The sequence below is a fragment of the Vicia villosa genome, linkage group LG6 (assembly GCF_029867415.1).
Source record: "Vicia villosa cultivar HV-30 ecotype Madison, WI linkage group LG6, Vvil1.0, whole genome shotgun sequence".
NCBI lineage: Eukaryota > Viridiplantae > Streptophyta > Magnoliopsida > Fabales > Fabaceae > Vicia > Vicia villosa.
In genome coordinates, this window is record NC_081185.1 from 28,937,031 (window position 1) to 28,952,999 (window position 15,969).

The 15,969-nt window shown below is 40.7% G+C and overlaps 2 protein-coding genes across 2 annotated transcripts; both read right to left on the reverse strand.

Moving 5' to 3' along the window:
- Positions 1–6,976: 6,976 nt before the first annotated feature.
- LOC131613458 (uncharacterized) lies at positions 6,977–8,404 on the reverse strand. Its single transcript, XM_058885127.1, has one exon. The coding sequence runs from the start codon at positions 8,402–8,404 to the stop codon at positions 6,977–6,979; it is 1,428 nt and encodes a 475-aa protein (XP_058741110.1).
- Positions 8,405–10,194: 1,790 nt separating this feature from the next.
- On the reverse strand, positions 10,195–10,941 carry LOC131613459 (uncharacterized). The gene has a single exon (XM_058885128.1). It carries the CDS (start codon positions 10,939–10,941, stop codon positions 10,195–10,197), a length of 747 nt encoding a protein of 248 aa, XP_058741111.1.
- Between the last annotated feature and the right edge of the window lie 5,028 nt (positions 10,942–15,969).

A 15,969-nucleotide genomic window follows, 5' to 3' on the forward strand; every position in this document is an offset into this window, starting at 1 on the left:
TGTCACCTAGGGGACGCCTTTATCTGGTGAAAACCTTGAATATTCTTAGGCAATCGAGGATATTTGAGTATGAGGAGACAAATTGTCTTGAACTAAAGTAGGCAAATTTTAGGGTATGACAGCTGCCCATGTTCAATCTTCTTAAACATGAGGATGTAGATTGGCCTGTGTGCCTATCGGAAACTGAAGGTGGAAGAGGATTGAACACTAGAATGCCCATAAATTTGCCCTTGCGGAGACAGGGATTTTTGTATGAGATGGGCTTAAAGATGCCATCCGGATGTTGACAGAAAATTGTCTGAGATGGGCTTAGAGGTGCCATCCAGGTGTTCACATAGAATTGTTTGAGATGGGCTTAAAGATGCCATCTAGTTGAGATGCTTGTCAGCAATCTGGGGGGTCATGCTTCCTAAGGTGCGTATATGATAGATCTTCAGAATGTTTGGGGTTCAAGCTTCCAAACATGTATCTGGTATAGAGATTCAAGGATATTCAGGTTTCGAGCTTCCGAAACATCTCTGTCGTAGAATTCAAATCATCTGGGGTTCAGGCTTCCGGAACATATTTGTCATAGAATTCAGATCATCCGGGGTTCAGGCTTCAAGAACATATATGTCGTAGAATTCAGATCATTCGGGGTTCAGGCTTCCGAAACACATCTGTCGTAGAATTTAGATCATCCGGGGTTCAGGCTTCCGGAACATATCTGTCGCAGAATTCAGATCATCCGGGGTTTAGGCTTCCGGAATATATCTATATCATCCGGGGTTCAGGATTCCGGAACATATCTGTCATAGAATTCAGATCATCCGGGGTTCAGGCTTACAGAACATATATGTCATAGAATTCAGATCATCCGGGGTTCAGGCTTCCGGAACATATCTGTCGTAGATTTTAGAACATCTGGGGTCCAGGCTTCCGGAACGTTTCTGGCGTAGAATTCAGATCATCCGGGGTTCAGGCTTCCGGAACATATCTGTCTTAGAATTCAGATCATCCGGGGTTCAGGCTTCCGGAACATATCTGTTGTATATTTCAGAACATCCGGGGTTCAGGCTTCCGGAACGTTTCTGGCGTAGAATTCAGATCATCTGAGGTTCAGGCTTCCGGAACATATCTATCGTAGATTTCAGAACATCCGGGGTTCAGGCTTCCGGAACTTTTCTGGCGTAGAATTCAGATCATCCGGGCTTCAGGCTTCGGAACAGATCTGTTGTAGATTTCAGAACATCCGAGGTTCAGGCTTCCGGAATGTTTCTGGCGTAGAATTCAGATCATCCGGGGTTCAGGCTTCCGGAATATATCTGTCGTAGAATTCAGATCATCCGCGGTTCAGGCTTCCGGAACGTTTCAGGCGTAGAATTCAGATCATCCGAGGTTCAGGCTTCCGGAACATATCTGTCGTAGAATTCAGATCATTCGGGGTTCAGGCTTCCGAAACATATCTAGCGTAGAGATTTTTTGGAATATCCGGGGTTCAAGCTTCCGGAGTGAATTTCTTCAGGAATCTGGGGTTCAAGCTTCCAAACTGTATATTTGATAGTGATTGATTTGTCGATGACATTTTCCTGACCGGTTGGTCGACCTGAAAGACAAAGTCAGTTTTATGCAATGTCATGATGCATGTATTTTATTGTGGTTTGAAGTTCTCAAAATAAATGAGAATCTTTGTGTGTTATGTTTGCGTTCACCATGATACAATATATGATGCATAGAGGTAGATGCATGATGTATGGATATGTGTATGTAGATGCTTATTGATAGCCCTGTATAGTAGCTCTTTACAGGGAAAATAAATCCTTATTTGTTGTTGGAGAGGATAACAACACGATTGTATTGCGGATTCCTGTCTTCTGTGCAAGAATTATTCAGTTAGGGATTTTTTATTTATGCTTGAGGCATACATCCTTGTAGGAGAATGATTCATTCTTTGAGAAATGCTTTTGTGGGGATATTTCCATACTGCTGGCTCTGGGAGGATATCTGGATGATTTAGATGTTATTCAATTGCTTTCCCTATTTCCTGTGCATATAAGAATCTTTTGGTAAACACTGATCATATTCAAAATGCATAGGTTCATTCAAAATTATCATTGGACGCTTACGTATTCAAAATAGAGAAAGTGAAAAAGTAAGCTTGAAACAATTTGTATTGATTTGGGAAAAGGCCATAAACAGGCGAATTAGTACAAGGAGACAGAATTACTAGTAAGAGGAAATCGTCATGCAATTTTGAAAAGAGGTACAAAGTGAACAATAAGGAAAACAGCTCTGTGGAAATGATCCAATTGGGTTTCGACCCAGCTATGGCCATTATGCCTTCGAGTATCTCATCCCTTGCTTGTTGGAAGAAATGATTGCATTGATTAATGCCTTTTGAACTTGACCTTGGTGACAAAGCTAACTGGGGATTGATGAGTGATGATCCAATGGGACATAGTCGTACGCTTTAATCCCTAACTTTTGCTTATACCGCCTTTTCACGTTTTCAATCTACCGGGATACCCGTTTTTTCCTAAGCCGCCTTTTCAGGTTTTCGACTTGCCGGGTGTACATTTTTTGTATTCATATCCCTAATTTTTGCCCGAACCCTTTTGGTCCATTGGGATGCCCTTATTTTTTCCTAGATATGTCAACCTAGTGGGTCTATTTTATGCGTAGTATTTTTTGACTATGTCCGCATTCACGGGGTGCGGGAAATCTTCGCCATCCATTGTGGTAAGCATCATGGCTCCGCCGAAAATATCTTCTTAATTACAAATGGTCCTTCGTATATAGGAGTCCATTTGCCCCTGGGATCACCTTGCGGAAGGATGATACGCTTTATTACTAAGTCACCGGTATGGTACGCTTGGTGCTTGACTTTCTTGTTGAACGCTTTGATCATACGCTTCTGATATAACTGCCCATGACAAAGAGCCGCAAGCCTTTTCTCATCAATCAAGTTTATCTGATACAGTCGAGTTTGGATCCACTCGTCTTCGCCCAAGTCTGCATCTTTCATAATTCTTAGGGAAGGAATATGAACTTTGATGGGTAATACTGCCTCCATACCATAAACCAGTGAAAAAGGGGTTGCCCCAGTTGAAGTACGTGCAGAAGTGCGATAACCATGAAGGATAAAAGGTAACATCTCATGCCAGTCTTTGTACGTCACTGTCATCTTCTATACAATCTTCTTTATATTATTGTTAGCGGCTTCTACTGCACCATTCATCTTTGGTCGATAGGGGGAAGAATTATGGTGTTTGATCTTGAACTGCGTGCAGAGCTCGGTGATCATCTTGTTGTTCAGACTAGTACCATTATCTGTGATAATCCTTTCAGGGATGCCATACCGACAGATGAGATTTTGTTTGATGAATCGAGCCACAACATTCTTGGTAACTGAGGCAAATGAGGCCGCTTCCACCCACTTGGTAAAGTAATCAATAGCCACAAGGATAAAGCGATGCCCGTTGGAGGCAGTAGGTTTGATTTCTTCGATCATATCAATGCCCCACATCGCAAAGGGCCAAGGAGCGGTTAAGACATTTAGTGGAATTGGAGGCACGTACACTTTATCAGCGTAGATTTGACACTTATGGCAAGTCTTAGAATGATGGTGGCAGTCAGTCTCCATGGTGTACCAATAATAGCCTACTCTCAAGATCTTTTTAGCCATGGTATGTCCACTGGAATGAGTTCCAAAAATACCGTCATGCATGTCTTCCATTATTTCTTCTGCTTCCTTCTTGCTCACACAACGAAGCAGGGTCGAGTCGTGATTACGCTTGTATAAGATTCCATTACTCAGGAAAAACTTGGCAGAGAACCTTCTTAGAAATTTCCTATCATTGATGGATGCTCCTTCAGGATATTCCTGAGCTTCGAGGTATCTTTTTACTTCATAGAACCAAGGCTTCTCGTCTACTTCCTCTATAACAATCTCACAACAATGTGTCGGCTCATCCAATCTTTCAATAGTGATCATGGGTTCCTCATTGTCCCACACACTTTGAACATAGATGACATGGTAGCCAACGCGTCTGCCAACTGGTTCTCTTCTCGCGGGATATGCTCAAAGGTAATCTCTTCAAAATAAGGGATCAAAGTTAGCACATGCTCTTTGTAAGGGATGAGATTGGGATGTTTCGTGTCCCATTCTCCTTTGATCTAACTGATTATTAAGGTTGAGTCCCCATATACTTCTAGAAATTTGATTCTCAAGTCGATTGCGGCTTTGAGACCCATGATGCACGCTTCATATTCGGCCATATTGTTGGTGCAGTCAAAACATAGTCTAGCTGTGAACGGCGTATGACCACCTTCGGGAGAGATAATCACAGCACCAATACCATTGCCAAGTGCGTTCGAAGCTCCGTCAAAAACCATAGTCCATCGGGATGCTGGTTCAGGTCCTTCATCCGGACCAGGCTCTTCATAATCATTAACAAGCATAATATATTCATCTGGAAACTCAAAATTCATGGACTGATAGTCGTTTACCGCTTGATGAGCCAAATGATCAGCTAGTACACTTCCCTTGATTGCCTTCTGTGTGGTATACTAGATGTCGTACTCTGTCAATATCATTTGCCATCTTGCTATTCTTCCGGAGAGAGCAGGCTTCTCAAATACATACTTGATAGGATCCATTTTAGAGATCAATAAAGTGGTATGCTTCAACATATACTGTCTCAGTCGGCGAGCAGCCCATGCCAAAGCGCAACAAGGTTTCTCGAGCAGTGAGTATCTTGTTTCACAGTCGGTAAACGTTTTGCTAAGGTAGTATATTGCATGCTCTTTTCGACCAGACTCGTCATGTTGCCCAATACACACCCCATTGAATTCCCTAACACTGTTAGGTACATTATCAGAGGTCTTCCATCAACTGGCGGCTTGGAGGTACTCCTTGATCTTGTCAAAGGCTAACTGGAATTCGTTGTTCCATTTTACCACTTGATCTTTCCTCGGTAGTTTGAAGATTGGCACACAAGTGGTTGTCGGGTGAGAAATAAACCTTGCAATATAATTCAAACGTCCCAAGAAAGCTCTGACTTCCTTCTCAGTACGTGGTATAGGCATATCCTGAATAGCTTTAACCTTGGCCGGGTCAACTTCAATACCTTTACTACTGACGAAGAACCCTAGGAGTGTACCGGATCTTGCCCCAAAAGTGCACTTGTTCGGATTCAATCTCAATTTGTACTTCTTTAACCTGTCAAAGAGTTTTTGCAAATGGACAAGGTGTTCTTCTTCTGTGTCGGATTTAGCGATCATATCATCCACATACACTTCTATTTCTTGGTGAATCATATCATGGAATAAGGCTACCATTGCACGCTGATATGTTTCCCCTGCGTTCTTCAAACCAAAAGGCGTCACTTTGTAACAAAAAGTCCCCCAAGGTGTTGTGAATTATGTCTTCTCCATGTCTTCTGGTGCCATCTTTATCTGATTGTAACCAGAGAAGTCGTCCATGAAGGAAAACACTTTGCATTGTGCAGTATTATCCACCAGTGTATCAATGTGAGGCAGCGGAAAATCATCTTTTGGGCTTGCTCGATTCAAATCTCTATAGTCAACACACATTCTAACTTTCCCATCTTTCTTAGCTACCGGCACAATGTTGGCGATCCATGGTGGATAACTCACTACCTTCAGAAACCCAACATTAAATTGTTACTCAACTTCGTCTTTAATCTTCTTGGCCATATCGGGTCTACTTCTTCGTAGTTTCTGATTGATCGGAGGACTATCTTCCTTGATTGGTAGGGGGTGCACCACAATGTCAGTATCAAGGCCGGACATATCTTCGTAAGACCAAGCAAAAATCTCAACATAGTCTCGTAGCATCTGGATCAGTCTCTGTTTGACACTGTCTTCCAACCCAGCGCCTACCTTGACTTCTTTCTTTTCTTCGTCAGTACCAAGATTCACAACTTCAATCGGCTCTTCGTGTGGCTGTATAGTCTTTTCTTCTTGCTCTAACAGTCTGGCAAGTTCTCTAGGCACTTCACAATCTTCCTCGCCTTCATCCTCAGCTTGGAAGATCGGATTATCAAAGTCATAATTGGCAGTAGCAGAGTCGTTATCAATGGGATCCAAAGTGGATGTGAATCTACAGTGTATTATGTGGGTGTGTGTAAGAACATATAGCTATTTAATAATATAAAAAAGCAAAAACATAGAGCGCAATATTTGAATATGAAACGTCCAATAATTTATTTGAATGAAAATATGATTATGAAATGACAAGCCCTAACAAATGGACCACTGTGCCCTGGGCAAGGCACAAGGCTTTAAAGTTTATTGTTTGAATTACACAACCAAAACTTGGAGAAGAAAAAACAATAAAACAGGAAAATTGCAATTACTCCTGGTTGAAGGAGATAGAGATAACATCTTCGGTCTTCCAGTTGTTCAGCCCATTGTCAGGGGTAGGAAAGATCCACTTGTCTAGATTGCAGTTGCTCTCCCCATCTTCTAAAGCGTTGACTCCCTTGCTGACGAAGTGAGACATTAACCCTCCAAGGAGGGTGTGATAATTATTATTCTGAGTTCCAGTAGTACAACCTAACCCAAGCTTGTCAAACTTATAGGGGACATCAATGAGTTGGGCCCAAACAGTACAACCACCTTCTTTAACCACAACCTTAGCATCCTCCAGAGAAGCCATTGTCAGAGCGATCCGGGTAACTTTAGGAACAATAGGTGTGTGCTTGGCAGCAGAGACAACCTGCGGAACCAATTCAAAAGTCTGGCAAGGAGTCTCGATGAATTCTCCGTTCACTTCAACATATTTGTACTCATTCACATAGCTAACCACATATTATTCTTCCCCATGCATAGTGACGATCTTGCCAATTGCAGGGTACTTCAGCTTCTGATGCAAAGTAGATGTCATAGCACTTGCCTCATGTTTCCACGGGCGCCCAAGCAATCAGGAATAAGCGGGGTGGATATCCATCACATAGAACAAGAAATTGAAAATCTAAGAACCTACTCTGATAGGGAGCTCAACCTCTCCGTATACCGCACTCTTCGACCCATCGAAAGCCTTTACCACCACATCACTGGGTTTCAGTATCATCCCTTCAGAATCAAGTCTATCCAGCACCAATTTAGGCAACACATTCAACGAGGAATCGTTATCCACCAGCACATGAGACAGAGTAGTGCCCTTACACTCAATGGAGATGTGCAAGGCCTTGTTATGACTTTTTCCAGCGGGAGTCAAATCAGCATCAGAAAACCCCAGATAGTTGTTGGTTGTCAAGCTCGCAACACAGTTCTCGAATTGATTAACAGAAATCTCTTGTGGCACGTGCGCATCTTTTAGAAACTTCATCAGAGCCTTAGCATGAGCCTCAAAACAAGTTAATAATGAAAGCATGGATATCTTGGAGGAAGTGTGCCCCAACTGTTCAATCACGTCATAATCACTTTTCCGGATGATCTTCAGAATTTTATCCATTTCTTTCTGGGAGACTTCTTCAGTAGTAGCTTCAACTGGTGTCTGAACTGGTTCCAGCAATGGTCCCTTTCCTTGCACATCAACAGTTGAATCAGAAACAGGAACTTGGGTTGAGGTATTGGCATCTGGAGAGATTTCTGCGGAGAAAATCCTTCCGCTTCTTGTAACCTTACTAGTCCCCACGATATTGTCAATGTCGGGATTGGGGATTTTTACAGGCTCATCATTCAAAGCTTCTTGTTTCACACCATGGATGTACACATCATTGCCATAACTCCAGGGGACAGCCTTGTCAGAGGAGTATGGGATTGGACCAGGCTTGGTAATGATCAAGAGAGCTACCTTGGGCTCAGCGGTAATCCTTATGGGGCCCTTGGTAGGAATTCTCACAGGAGTCTTAGAGATCACGGACACGTCTTCGAATTTCAAATTCTGAGCTAGATCTTCATACAAATTTTCCACAGAAGGCATTTTTTCAAACAAGATCGTTCGATTATCCACCAAGCGTTGCATGCCAGTCTTCAACATTGCACAACCATTTGACTGAGACGAGCAGTAGTAACAGTCTTCAACACAACCCGGAAATAAGCCGGCTTGCAACAGCTTCTTCTTGATAACAGGGAGAGGAGTAGTCAGGCTCATCACATTAGTAACATAAGAGTCCTGGTCAACAGCATTGACTGCTCTGTCATGTTTTGGCATAGGAGCAGTGATAACATTGGGAGTTTCTGAAGGATCGAACTCAATTTCTCCTGCGTCAATCATATCCTGGATTTTGTGTTTCAGTGTCCAACAGTTGTTGGTGTCATGCCCCACACAGTCAGAATGGTACGCACACCTTGCGTTAGGATCATAGCGAGGAGAAGATGTATTGATGTTTGGCGGAGCTACTGGTGCAAGTAATTTTGCCTTCAGCAGGTGTTGCCATGCCTGATTTAATGACATATTGATCTTTGTGAAGTTTCTTCTGGGCGCGTCTTGTCTGCACTGGTATCCTTGTTGTCGATTTTATTGAGTTTTAGGTGTAGAAATCAAGACAGCTCCAACAGATTGGCTACTATCATTTTTGTTGCGACCCTTCTGGCCGTGCACAACATTAGCTTCAGTTCTCCCACTATAGGGCTTTTTCGTAACGCCAGAAGAAGCAGCCACCTGAATCTTCCCACTTCGGATGCCACTTTCGACACGCTCCCCAATCAATATCAAATCAGTAAAACCAGTTGATGAGCTTCCCAGCAAATAACTGTAGAATGGACCAGTCAATATACCCATGAACATATCTACTAGCTCTCTGTCAGCCAGAGGAGGTTGAACTCTGCCAGCCAAATCCCTCCACTTCTGCGCATACTCTTTAAAACGTTCTCTCGGACCCATGGACATACTCTGCAGTTGTGTACGAGTCGGTGCGAGATCAGCATTATATTGGTATTTCTTATAGAAAACAACAGCCAAGTCTTCCCATGTACGGATATTGGTACCCTCCAGCTGATCGTACCATTCGAGTTGAGTTCTAGACAAACTCTCCTGGAACAAGTGAATCAACACATATGATTTTAGATGCATCTTGGGACAAGAGACTCCATCATACTTGGCAAAGGTCGGAGTCTTGAACTTTGGAGGGATCACGACTCCTGAGATGAGCCCTAGTTCCTCAAAGTCTAGCCCTGGCACCTTTTGGATTTCCACAGCCTTCATCCGTTCCTCCAACTGTCTGTACTTATCCTCCGGATACTCTTCCTCATAGTAGTACTCTTCCTCTTCTTCGTCTTGCTTGACAGAACCATTATTGCTCTTTTGATCGGTCTTGCTTGACAGAACCATTATTGCTCTTTTGATCGGTCTTGCTTGACAGAACCATTATTGCTCTTTTGATCGGTCTTTCCACTATCTCCATCATCTTGTTCAGTCTCTTCTGGGATCTCGACTTCTTTGGCCTTTTTAAGAGGGCCTCGGAATCTCCTTCCCATGTTGAAAACACCCACGGGTTTCTTAGTCTTCTTCTCTTTCTTAGTAAGGAGTGTCTTCAGCTCTTCTCGCCCCTTGGACAAATTCAAGATCAGGGCTTGGAATTCAGCGTTCTGTGCTTGCAGATCCTTGACTGATTGCTCGACAGGATTCATTTTCTTAGCTGAAATAAACAGCGAGAAGATGAGTATCATGTTCATAGAAACCTATTATGCAATGTTATGAAATGATATGATCATTTTTATGCAATGATTTCAAGGACCTTGAAATTTAAATTTGTTTAAACCAAACAAGAAAGAGACTTTCATTAATAACGTTAAAAAACATAAAACTGTTTGCCATTTTTAGGCTTTACAAAGAAAGAAACTGAAATAGCAAAAATAAAAGCATAAAAAAGAAGGTCTTCAAGTCTCCCATGTGCGCTTTCGCTTTGCACCAAGGAACGTGTTGATGCTCTGCTCTTCCTGAAGTTGCTTTCTGAGCTCTAATACTTTCTTCTCTTTAGCGTGAAATTGAGGTTCAAAGGTGTCCCTTTCTTCCTTCAACTGGATCCAAGATCTCTTCAGCTCCTCAAGATCGGTAGGCATGTCTGGATGAAAAATAACCTGAGGAACATCTTCTTCGTATTCGGGCTCCACAATCACAGGTCTGACATTTGGATATGGCATGACAAAACATTGAGCACGAGTGCGCACCCATCTGAGGTAAGCCTCTAAAGGAATGGAGTTCTTTTGCCCCAAACTCTTGCTGTCAATCCTATTCACCATGTCTCAAGCACGTATAAACTTCTGACGGTGACCTTGAGGATCATCTTCATAGTTGAACACAACGCCTTGTATAAGCATATGATGAATACTATCTCTTCGAGCGTAACCAAACTGACATAGAGACAACGAGGGATTATAAGTAATACCCCCCCTTATGCCAAGGAGTGGCACATTAGGGTATTGTCCACAGCGGTCAATGATAGTAACATTTTTCTTGGATAGAGAACACCAACGAATGTCAGAATGAGAAAGCGACATTATCCTTCGATGCCACTTCAAGCCTTGGTCATTCCTCATTACCGACCGAGGAAGGTGCGAAATAAACCACCTTGACAGCAGAGGTATACAACACATGAGAGTTCCTCGCTTCTTCATCGTACGAGTGTGAAGTGAGTGTAGAATATCTCCAAGAAAAGTAGGCACAGGATTGCGAGTCAAAAATATCTGGATGGCATGTACGTCTATAAATTGGTCAGGATTTGGAAACAACACCAAACCATAGATGAGCAAAGCCCATATGTCTTCGAAAGCATGATAACTCAAGGAATCGGAGAATAATCGAGCATTGTGAATTAAGAACTTAGCAAGGAAACCCTTGACTACACTCCTTGTTTCCCAATTACTCTCAATTTCGGACTTCTTCAGATGTAATGCAGCGGCAATGACTTCAGGCTTCAGAATCTTCTCTAAACTAGTGAATGGTAGCTGATTTCCAATAGGGATGTGAAGCATCTCAGAAAATTCCTCCATGGTGGGCACCAACTGATAATCGGGGAACGTGAAGCAATGATGCTCGGGGTCAAAGAATTAAAACATCACACTCATCATTTCTCCTTCAAAACCAGAGGTAACCAAATCGAGTAGAAGACCATGTCTTTCGGTGAAACGAGAACCTCCAGGAACCTTTGATACCAATTCTTTCAGCTCGGAAGGTACTTTCACAAAGTTGACTCGGATAGTATTTCTGGTTTCCAAGACCCTACAAAAAAAGAGAACAAAGATAAATTCCTCGGTCCCTGAAATAGTTAGTGAAATGTTATGCGCATGATGTCATGATGCCAAGTAGATAACAAACACAAACAAGTCACACAAGAGCCTTAGGTTTAAGGCTTGCATGAGGTTCATTAGGTACCTACCCTCCCCACTGATGTTTAGTTGGCTCAACCTATCCTATAAAGATCGAATTCTAGGGAGCTCATATCATTGTCCTTTCTCGAAGGCGCTTATCTCAGTTCGGCAATCAAATCACCAACCAAAAAGGTCTTGAAAGTCAAGTCCATATGAGTGTAGCTTCGAGTATCAACCAACTTCAGTCGGCACCAAAGCCAGCCATCTCACTACTTTCTAAAAGCCCAAAGTTTAGTTCAACTAAGGTTCTAGGGGAGAATTAGTGCTTAATGACACCACGTAGCAGCCAAGTGTTTCCTCGAGTCGGATCCCAAGGAACACCAGGACACACCAATGTGTCACACTAACGATGGCAACCATATCAACCACATCAATATACGATGTGCAGTCTCCTTGGTCTCATGCCATTTACCTAAGGTACTCAGATCAGGGTTAGGATCTTTCACACAAGTAAATACCCAAAACAGCCCTTAAGAATAAAGCATAAAAACAAACAATTAAAAACATTTATAATGAACTAAGCCCTAAGGTAAACACCTCTTAAAGACTCCCCAGCAGAGTCGCCAGTTCTGTAACTCGGTGAACTGACTTTTATTTTTTAAAGCAACCAATGTTGCGGTGAGCAAGAGTCGCCACCGACTTTTATTTTGTCCAATTTTAGGAAAGGTAAAAAGTACAGAAAAAGACCTTTTTAAAAAAAGAAAACGGGCTCGGGGGGTAAGTTATGAAAAGGGATGGTGTAAGCACCCTTTTCATCCGTAGTTATCTACGGGCTCTTAATTTGCTTAGCTCATGTTTGTTTGTTTTGAGTTGAAAAGGGGCATAAGGACTTTAGCGTAAGTGCGTAGCCTTAGTTTTTTTTTGAAAGAGTATTGAAAAGATGTTTTTGTAATTGAGCTAGGCATATTAAGAGCACTACCCTAAATAGTTGGTCTTTTTCTATGCTTTTTTAAAGTTCCTAGGACTATCCATACTATATAGAAGTAGGTAGTCCTTGTTTATATTGGACGTGTGGGTCATCGAAGGGTCATCGAGGTCGTTTGAAGGCAACAAGTAGAGGTACCTTTAGCAAGTTCGAAGGGACTATCGTCATTTTTCGTAGGCAACAATCGAGGGTCATCGAGGGACTTTAGTGACGATTTTATATTGAGGGACCTTTGCTAATTGGTACTTCTACATTTTGAGGGATACGACCTTATAATCAAAGGCAACCAAGAGAGGCGTACCCTAGGGGTGAGTGCGTGCAAGTGTGTTGTATTTGATAATATTTATCTTGTTTTTAATGTGATCTAACGTTTTTCTTTTCAGTCTTATAATATAAACCTATCATACATCTAAACAATATAATAATAAAATACGGAAATTAAAAAGTGCGGGAAAATAAAAAAGACTCCTTTAAATATTTACATTTGACCTATATACATTCTAATATCTAAATAAAAGAAATAAAATAAACAAACATGCGTCATACACGGGGTTTCGAGATGAGAGAAGAAATCGGGAGAAAGTTGAGATTTGATGGTTAATTAGCTAATTAAAATAAAATCCTAAACTAATTATTAAGTTATTTAAATAAACTAACTGACCTAAATCTATTAAAAAAAAGGTTATATTTAAAATGATCAAAAACCTAAAATTTACTAATTAACTTAAATTATAGAGGTTAATTAAATTTTTTGTGATTTTTAGTTAATTATTAGTTAAAAAGTTAATCAATAAATAAAAAAAGTAATAAAGGTTAAAAAAACACACAAAAAAACAATTAAAGGCGCTGGGTTCAGGTGTGATCGCTTTCCGGGAGTGCACCATAGAGCAATATCTATGGGTGCTTCAGATCTGGTCGTTTATAAATCCATGGCATGGAACGTGAGCGTCCATGGTGAGCCCCTGCTGGATGTGCACACCTGATCTGACATAGTTTATAAACAAAAGTTAAAAAATAAACTTGTTGGTCACTGGGTATCGAACCCAGATCCCACAAATTGCAAAGAGATCACGCTTGCCACTTCAGCTATCATGGTTAGTCAAACAATTAACATATAGCAATTATTAAATATAAAACATATAGTTAGAGGGAAATTCAAACGAAAGCCAAACTGGGGCCCACTAGTGCTTGCGAGGAACCAATCAGATCAAGAGAGAGGGACCGGTATCGTTGACTAGCAAGTGAGACTAAGCCACGCGTCTTGTCAAGGTCAGACCTTTCGTTTGTCATCTTCAACCTCAGCACCTGCAGATTTTGTTGCGACATCGGCTTCCGATTTACCTGCGGATTCGCTCCTTTTTCTTTTACTCAACCTGCAACTATGGAACACACACCAATACGATTCGAACAAGAATTAAAGGCACCCAGGTTACATAAACAGGCTCTTCTGAGTTCAAATACGTGATTGGTTTTGGTCGAAAACTCCTGCACATGGAGATTCGATGGAAAAAAATGGGAAGCCCTAATAATGGTAAATCTCACTACGTGCTTCTAAGCTTCGGTTTTAGGGTTCAAATCCCTTTTATTATTCATCATAAACTTAAAGGAAACATCAAACCATGTTAAAAAACCGTGATATATGCAAAACGAAATCAAACAATATTGTAAGTATTGTAAGTGATGAGATATACACGTGTACGTTCCATGGGAGTGTTTCTAGGGTTCTTACTTGCTATTTGGTGCCTGGTGAGCAACCTGGGATGATTGGTTGGGCATGGAAAGGACTCCAAATATCAAAACGAAAATTCAACTTTCTTGAGATTTTTTGAACTTTTGGAGGCACTCCAAGGGATAGGGTTTTCGTCCTCATGAAGGCTGAATCTTTAGGTATATATATGAGATGGATTAGTGTTTGAAAATATTGGAGAGAGATCAAGAGATTTGAATGGAAAATATTTGTTTTTAATTATGCACCAAATCTTTCTTTTTTAAATCTCCATTCTATTTTCCACAACTTTTTTCACGTGTAATTTGCCTTGGTTGGATGCATTTGGACATGATTTTATGAATGGAAGTTTTTTGTGTGATTTGATTTTGATTTATTTTAATTTTATTTGATTTATATTGATTTTAAATAAATAAAATCAAAATAAATATAATAAAAATCAAAAAATACTTATCAAATGATCCTTGGGCCTTGAATGGTCTTAAAATCACGTGGCTAATCCAAAACATATGGCCCATTACTTAAAAGTTTGATTTTTTGCCAATTAGGTTTTCATGTTTTTATTGAAAATCGACCAACTTGTACCAAACATATCTCCCTCATTTTTAATCATATGAAGGTGTTCTTATACTTTTTAGAAAGCTCAAAGAGTCCTATAAAATATCCTTTTGGTTTCACCTTCATTGAGTTTTCCATGTTCATTTACCATCCTTTGAGAAAAAATGTCTTTTTGTTGACTTTCAAAAGGACCTATAATGTATTAGCTTGTATCTTTCAACTGGTGCATTTCTTGACTTTGGACCCAACATCAAAGTTGTAGATAATTGAATTTCCTTGAGAATGAGCTTTGGATGGGCAATTTCTGATGAACCATGTGAGAGTTATGGCTGGTCAATGTTGGGTTAGCTTTCTACTTTAAAAACCTAATTTAGAAACTTTCTCTTTTGATGATTTTGAACCTTTTCTTGATGAATCATGATCAAACCTTGATCAAATGATGAATATAACATAAAAATGTTGATGTTGCCCAAAAATCAGGAGTTTAGACTGTGATTTGATCATAGTTGACTTTTAACCTAGCATAGTCGATTGTTGACTTTTTGAGCCATTGATCGAGAAACCTTCTGAGTCGAGGTTTGAAAATTGATATGAGGATACCCTGGGTCCTATAGGATACCATGAAGTCCATTTGAGGCCTTAGAAGTTCAGTTTTCTTGAAAAGAATCACAACCCTAATTTTGGGCCATGTCACCTAGGGGACGCCTTTATCTGGTGAAAACCTTGAATACTCTCGGGCAATCGAGGATATTTGAGTATGAGGAGACAAATTATCTTGAACTAAAGTGGGAAAATTTTGGGGTATGACACCACTCAACATAACATCACTCTATATCAGATGGATGTTAAGAGTGCCTTTTTAAATGGTTATATAGACGAGGAAGTATATGTCCACCAACCTCCTGGTTTTGAAGACTCTAAGTCCCCAAAACATGTTTTCAAATTAAAGAAATAATTATATGGTCTGAAGCAAGCTCCTAGAGCTTGGCATGAAAGATTAAGTTCTTTCCTTCTGGATAATGGTTTCACTAGAGGAAAAGTGGATACTACTCTCTTTTGTAAAACCTTTAAAAAGGATATTTTAATTTGCCAAATTTATGTTGATGATATTATATTTGGAACCTCTAATGCTACACTTGGAAAGGAGTTTGCTAAGTATATGCAGGCTGAGTTTGAAATGAGCATGATGGGAGAACTCAAGTACTTCCTTGGGATCCAGATCAATCAAACTTCAGAAGGAACTTATGTTCATCAGACCAAGTATGTGAAAGAACTTCTGAAGAAGTTTAATCTTTCAGAAATCAAAGAAGCAAAAACTCCTATGCATCCAACGTGTGTTCTAGGTAAGGATGAGGTAAGTAAGAAGGTAGATCAGAAGCTCTACAGAGGTATGGTTGGATCTCTTCTATATCTTACTGCTTCTAGACCTGATATTTTATAT

Bases quoted from the DNA above. Each gene is read 5' to 3' on its own strand.
- LOC131613458 (XM_058885127.1), bottom strand. From the start codon at position 8,404: ATGTCATTAAATCAGGCATGGCAACACCTGCTGAAGGCAAAATTACTT.
- LOC131613459 (XM_058885128.1), bottom strand. From the start codon at position 10,941: ATGGAGGAATTTTCTGAGATGCTTCACATCCCTATTGGAAATCAGCTA.